Source organism: Micropterus salmoides, unplaced genomic scaffold, assembly GCF_014851395.1.
Source record: "Micropterus salmoides isolate LMB-PRFRI ecotype aquatic unplaced genomic scaffold, ASM1485139v1 Ms_hic_scaffold_18, whole genome shotgun sequence".
Classification (NCBI taxonomy): domain Eukaryota; kingdom Metazoa; phylum Chordata; class Actinopteri; order Centrarchiformes; family Centrarchidae; genus Micropterus; species Micropterus salmoides.
Window position 1 is genome coordinate 19616854 of NW_024040928.1, and position 7593 is coordinate 19624446.

Here is a 7593-nt window from a genome sequence, read left to right on the forward strand (position 1 = left end):
TTTGAGCCGCATGTCATGGCCCAGGAAGTTGCACATCATATGAATCTGTGTGTTTGAACATAGTAGCTACCTCACCACCCATCAAACACTGGCTGGAGGGTGTTACTTATTTCAGAATAGTCTTTCCTATTTAGCGCCAAATACAAAAATAGAAAACAATAGCTTCAAGCTCTTCATGTCCAGTGCCTGTTTTTCTGTCAAAACAAGATAAGTGCTGACACAAAAAAGCACCAGCATCTCTTTTGCTTACTCCCCAAAATATTGAGCGCAATCCTCCTCTTTTTTTTTCCGGCTATGTTAGCCTCCAGTGATTATCAACTCAAATGAATGACAGACTGTAACACTGCTTTATGGCCAGGAGGGAGTGGGAACCGACCAACTCTCCCACACCTACTCATCCAGTCTGGGAATAGCTTTCCAGGCAGCCCCGATGGATCTCTTCTCTGGAGAGTTGACAAGAGCCTAAGAGAGTGGAGGAGACTCCGCTGCTTGTCCGCCAAATGCAGTGTGCCTCTTGTTCTAACTCGCATCCCAATTAAAGACTATTTACAGTAAGGGAGGATTACTTCCATAGGCTATGAAAGCAGAGAGAGAGAGGGGTATGTGCTAAAGGGGAGGAGAGTCATCCCCTCCTGCCCCAGCACACTCTCCACGGAAAATAATTCCTTTGCAGTGAAGACTTAATTCTCATTCTGTGTTCGTGTCCCTGATCCCGTATTGTCTATTCTGGTCATGTGGTCCGCCTGCCTTACTGCTGTCCACTGTCACAGCTGTGTGTGTGTGTGTGTGATGCAGAGAGAAAGAAAGAACAAGCGAGAGAAGGGACAGTTTGTGTTTTAACTACTGCTGTAGTATGAGCTCCACCCAAACGAAAAATAAATACATGTAAGGAACACCAAACAATCCATCCAGCTGCTTGCTTATTCTCTAGCAATGCTGACATTTTGTCTTTATGGTCCTTGGGATTACAATATTATCAATATTTCTGATTTTACAGTCTGTTGAAAGCCAAACATGTCAAGGTTGGTACATGCAACAACTATATTAGTCCCTCTAATTTGGCTTAAAGATGATCTAAAAATGTGCATTGTAGTGGTGTTGTGCATGCCCAAATTGTGTGTCCCCTCCCCCCCGTTAAGCTCTTCTGTTCCAAGTGTATCCCTCTCAAACTAGCATACTGTTGAACAGATGCCCACATACTGTTGCAAGGGAACACCCTAGTAGCAGCTTAGAGATGATTCAAACATAGAGAGACAGAGAGTTGGGTCAAAGCAGGAAAAAGGTGGAATAAAATCATGCTAGTGGGTAGACGCATGCCTGGGGCTCTCTGATTTCCATCACCAGTGAACCAAATGTTAACATATATTTTGCGTTTTTGTTATCCAGTCATGATGTTGTATGGTATGATGTATGTCAGGATATTATGTTACGTTTGTCTCAGCGTCAACACAGTTGAAAATGGGGAGGAATAATAATGTTTAGATGCTAATGGGACCACAGACAGGCTAATAACCATGAAGGAGTTACCAAAGACTTCACAAATATACAGTTGGGCTGAGTTGTTTTAAGTTCACTTGATATAGGCTCTGGTATTTTCAATGGTGAAGTATCTTTAAACAAGAAACTCTAATCTGATCTTTCATTCTACATCTTTTTAGATCCAAGATGTAGATCTCTCTTGAACGCTGTCAAAATGAAACCATTTGATGTCCATTTCATTGTCTGCTTTAAAGTCTGATGGTGTATTTTTGTCATTCCCCATGGATAACTGGCCAAATGTAGACAACATGATTTTAACCATGTTACATTTGAGTTTGAGAGAAAAAGACTTTTCCAGGTATCTCTGTTTTTCCCTGTCCTTGTAAAAGCATTTGGATTGAGTATTGTGCTCCAACTGATTTGTGTTGTCATGAGCTCTTCTTATATATAATAGTAATATGGTAAAAACAAATATGCAAAGTTACATTAAACTTAACAAACTGAATCCACTGTTATGGATTACAACAGACAAAACTCTTATAATAGAGAGCTTACAATAGAGAGAGAAAGGCATTCTAGGAAAAGTAGGAAATCACTAACTGAAGTGTTTCAAACAAGCAATTAGTAATGTGCTTTGAAAAATTTACTTGGATAACAGAGTTATATTAAACAATAACATATACGAACTCACATCAGTAAACGATAATATTGAAATACTGCCAAGCTCTTGTTCACGCAATACCCCTTTGCAGGCACAAGCCAACCATGTGAAGTAGTTTAACACAGGGTCGTGATCCCTCAATGGCAATTTTGTTAGTTTGAGGTGCCATTGCTGAGAAAATTAAACATTTTTCAATATATAAAAGCTCTAGTAAATCTTAAATCTCCCTTCCCTTTTTAGCAAATGGAATAGCTGTGCCATCAGTATTGTAAAACTGTGATTGTAGCTCTCCTTTACTTGTAAAACCCTTGACTTGCACTGTCGACAGTAGATTGAGTCATTCATAAAGAGACAACGTGTGGACATTGCTCCATAACCTGGCAGCCACCCACACCATTCGGTGACAGATGACAGCGTCTCTTGGTTGTGGTCAAGGTGCTCTGGCACACTAGAGCCGCCTCTTGCTGACTTGACTCCTGTTTCTCTAGTGAGCCTCTTTAGTGCCTGAGCTGTTAAGGTGAGCTTGGGACAAATTCCAGAGATTAAATTATGTGGAAAAGCAGATTAAATAGTTATTATCCCATCTGCAGTCAGACAAGTACACACACGAGCAGGCACGCCTACATGTTCGCAAACCATGTGCGCGCACACACACACACTTTTCATATGGGCCATTATCAACATGTGTTTTGTTGATAAGCATGTCTCAAACTTGACATCCTGATGTGCTAAAACATGACGCTGTTCTTCTCCCAAAACCCTGCTTTCTAGGACAACTCTTCACCTCTCCACCAGATCAACAAAATGCAAGCCACATGTAGGACCACCACTCTGCCAAAATAATAGCTTTCACCTATTCTGCAGGGAGTCACAGAATTAGTTCTACTTAACAGAGGGATTGAGAGAGCGATCTAAATGTGGTTGTTTTGGGAAGTCTGCCTGCCGTCGATTCATGTCTTTCTGATAGACATGTAAGTTTAGAGAGCCGCCCACACATCCCTGAGCCTCTCTCAGTTGTTACAACCGAGGGAGATAGAAAAAGAGCAAAAAATAAAATAGAAGAGAAAGAGAGACAGACAGAAAGAGAGAGGGAGAAAAGGGAAAAATGTGTGCTGTCTGTCGCAGAATGGAGCTTTCCTGCCCTGGCTCCTCATTGGAAGCTCGGTGCTGAGTGTGTGTCTCTTTGAGGAAGGGCTGGAGTTAACCCACACACTCTCAGCAGCCAGCATCAATGGCGCTTTCTATGGGCTGTGAATCAAGCAACACAAGAACATCCGTGGCCCATGCATGGAGAGATGCTGTATCCCACACATACACAGTGGCTTTATACAGATTAACAGCCTCTCTCTCTGTCTCTCTCTCTCATATCATGGGAGGTATGCATACTGTAGCTATATTTGGGGCTGGGGGGATTTGCTAAGCTGTGTTTTCCAGCCAGAGCTCAGTATTAGTGCACTATAAAACAAAGAGCAGAGCAGAGCAGAGTTGCATGCATATGCACATACTGCACATGCAAAGGACACACACACACACACACACACACACACACACACACACACACACACGTTCTTTCAAATACATAAAAGCTCAGCTGGTGTGTGTTCAATTTGTGGTGCAACCCAGCCTGGTTCTCATGTGGGTAAAAGGGTTTCCTAGAAAAAACTTGAAAAGTGTGAAATGTTCCTATATGAAACACACCTTTTAAATTCAGTACAGATGTTTATATTATATGTTCACATGTATTCACACATGAATATTTTGAAAACATACTTCATCTTTGTAGTGTTTGTATGGTCCTTTGCCTGTCAAAACTTCAGTTACCACTTGCATACACAAACACACATGCATCCAACAAAGGCATGGATATTTAGCTTCAGTGTGTGAGTGTGTAGCTGAGTGTCCAGACCCCAAGGCAGGCCCAGGGAGAGAGATCCAGGACAATTAAAACTCAACAGGAAGAAACACCGACAGCTCGAAACTGGGCACTGAGCACTCATGCATGTAAAAATACACAAACCCACACAAGCACGTACACACAGGTAGACAGAAAAAGACATGAAATAAACACACACATCACAATGGGCTGAGCACAGCGTGAGAAGCTTTCATCCACTCCTAACAAAGGTCACATTTTCAGTGGGACATCTTTGACAAGTGACAGCATGTTCACCCCAATTATCCTGTTTCAAGTTTCCTACCTGCCTCTCCTCACAAATAAACCCCACTGCTTATTCAAACATTACACAAAATACATATATTGTTACACACACATGCACACACACACACACACACACACACACACACACACACACACACACACACCTCAACCTCATCTCCTCTGCACTGTGTGTCCAGGGTCTAAACAGATATGTCCCCCAGGCTCTGTCACCTGTCTAGAGAGACGTGGGGCTAAGTGATGGAGGAGGGTGAGCCAAGGTCTCATCTCATCCCTGGTGACTGAATGCAGGAGTGGACTGCTGACCTTTGACCCTCGCAGGAAGGGAGATTGAGCACTGCTCCAGACCCTATTAGCATTCTGCTCACACATGTCCCCTTAACACAGCAGACTAACGGCATGAACACTGTGTATGTATAAGACTGAGGTGTTGCGACAAAGGTTGTGTGTTAAGAGAGATCCAGTCAACCTGAATATTTGGCAGCATCATGGTAACACAGCAGGGGAGTTTTTGCTGTCAAAATACATCATGTCAGCCACAAAAAAATATATATCACACAGTAGTCCTTGTAGCCATGAGTAATCCCACCACGATTAGATTCTTAAAAGGCTAAAGGTCAGGTAAAACATGGCAACTTAATGCCACTGTGCACCGTTTTCTCCCACGTTTTTACCCCTCAGTCCTCTGATGCTTTGTTTCCCTGACAGTGCAAGTCCTCCTACTCCATATAAACACACACAAATACATCAAAAAGACAAATAAGCCTGTCGGTTGTGTCTCTGCGCGTCTCAACATCGCCATATGTATGCGTGAACTGTCAACACTGCACAGCCAGATCAAACTGGCAATCTGTCAAAATGCTGGGGATACAGTTAGTGATTCAAGTGACTGATGACACATAGAGAAATTAACCCCCTCTGATGTGACGTGGGCATTGATGTAGTGTTTAAAAAAATTAGATGGGTATACTCTGACCTCCAGTTGGTTATCAACATAAGGCAAACAACTGCTTACATAAAAACCAATATGAAAGCCTTAAAACAGCAAAATCCTCATCTGTTTGTGACTATTTTTTTTCGCATCTATGCCAGTGTTCCTCATCACACAGTTATGTCATCCACAAACAAATGGTGACAGATGGAAAAAGTGACTTGAGATGGGGTTATCCTCCTCTACATCCCTGGGTGTATCTATCTGATGCAGTATTGCACTGATTTGTGAGTGACGCTGGATTTCAGCACCATGGACAGCGCTCTCTCTCTCTCTCTCTCTCTCTCTCTCTCTCCAGCGTGAGGAGAGGAAGAGGAGGAGGAGGAATGGAGAAGGAGACGACGGGTGGTTGTGGTGTTGTTGTTGGTGGTGGGGGTTTCCCTGGCAGATTTCAGGAGAGGGTCTAACACAGTCATTCCTCCATCGCTACACATCGCCTACCACCTCCTCCGTACTGGATTTCCATACGGAGTAATACGGTATGTGTGAGATCACTGCTTTCATGAAATACCTTATTGATCGACCGAGCCTCACACAGGATGGACAGAGAGAGGGGAGGGGAGGAGGGGGTAGGGTGGATATTCCTCTGGACAGCCTTTATCATACATCCACCCAACCACCACTCTCCCTCCCTCTCCAAAAAAAAAAAAAAAAAAAAAAAAAAAAATCGGTTTCATTTACTTTCCGATTATGACAACAACCACTGGATTCGCCTCGCGTGATGTTGGACGATCAAAAACATGACAAAGCAATAGGCTATACGCGCGCGCACACACACACACACACACACACACACGCACACGGATGAGAAAAAAATGAAGGCGACGGCCAGCTCAAACACCATCCGCCGCCTCATAGCCGCACATTGCATCCAAGCGCATAACGTTCTCAATATTGGTAAGTGAGAGACGCGCCGTCATCGCGTTGCGTTTAGAGGAATGTCAGGAGGGTTTACCCGTGTGTTCAGCCCCACCAAACTGAGCCAGAGCCGCGGTCGTGTGTCATGTAAACTCCTCGGCCGGCACTGTCATTCACAAAATAAGCCACATCTACCTATACATTTTCACAGCTCATCCGCTGCTCTTAATAGGCCAAGGATGCGCTCATCGTCACCGCCAACACCACCACATCCACCTTCAGCAACTGTCGTGAGCAACACTTCAAAAATCGCTGTGGTCAGCTGGGTGTCAATAAAGCAATCTATAGCCCGAGCATCTTTAGCAGCCACACAACACACGGTCAGCTGTAATTTTCAGCTCTGACAGGCAGATAGGGACATGAATTATTCAAGACACATAAACTGAGCTTCTTCTTCTTCAGCAGAGAAAACGGCTCGACAAGAACATGAGCGGACACAAACCAATGCAGAGCCCACATTTACCGCTTCCACCGCATAAGCACTGGATACAATCAAGCATGTACATTAACCCACCGGTAAAAGAAAGTGAAAAAAAGGGGACCGGGAAATCAGCGTCGCCTTCAAGAGGCTGCAAAAGCCAGCGAGAGACTGAGAGCCGCCGCCACGCAAAATCCAGCCGACATGTAAGAAGATCCGGGCAGGCGGCCGCTGGAAATGAATTCATGGAAATATGAGCAAAATGTTTAACAACCGATGGGCATTTCTGGCATTACCTGTCAAGACTCCGACCCGGATTTGGTGGTCGTGGTTTGTTAAAATCATCCCGTCTGACGCCATGTTCAGCAGCGCTGTCGCCCGCACCGAGAACTCACGGCAGGGCCCAGAGCCGATCGCATCGAACTTAGCGGGGAGGGGAGGAGGAGGAAGAGGAGGAAGAGATGGAGGAGGGTTGGGATGGAGCAAAAAAAAAAAAAAAAAACCCAGCCAGACAAGATGAGTGGAAAGCAGAGCGATCATCGGGACACCTACAGATAAGCGGGCAGGATGCGGGGGCCGTTTAAACCGCACACATCACTCAGCTGGCCGCCTGCCACTGTAGTAGTGTGGATCCCAGATTAAGTCTTATGGAGACCACTATTGATTTCCTGTGAAGGCTTTTAGGGGAGACTGACTAGCAGTACATCTGCAGGCGCCACTCACTTATCCCATGTCATGCAATTGATTCCATATTTGAAGCTGAAATTTTAGACCCCTGCTGCATACATGCCTCAAATTTGACCCCTACCTGATGAATTACAGCATCAGTTCTCCAATTCGAAAAGCTTCACCTTGGGGCTCCATAAAAGTCCCCATCACCCACCCACCAAATTTTGGCCCCATGAGATGCACCCCTGTTTTTAGATAGTATAAAAGGGGGCCCTCTAAGA

The 7593-nt window shown here is 44.5% G+C and overlaps 1 protein-coding gene across 9 annotated transcripts in view; it reads right to left on the reverse strand.

The window, feature by feature from the left end:
• gphnb (gephyrin b) overlaps window positions 1-7067 on the reverse strand; it is a 107397-nt gene extending 100330 nt beyond the window's left edge. For all 9 annotated transcript variants that reach the window (XM_038727762.1, XM_038727761.1, XM_038727757.1 and 6 more), the window contains exon 1: window positions 6940-7067. In XM_038727762.1, the coding sequence (XP_038583690.1) occupies window positions 6940-7003 (64 nt within the window). In that variant the 5' untranslated portion in view covers window positions 7004-7067. The remainder of the gene's footprint in view (window positions 1-6939) is intronic.
• Between the last annotated feature and the right edge of the window lie 526 nt (window positions 7068-7593).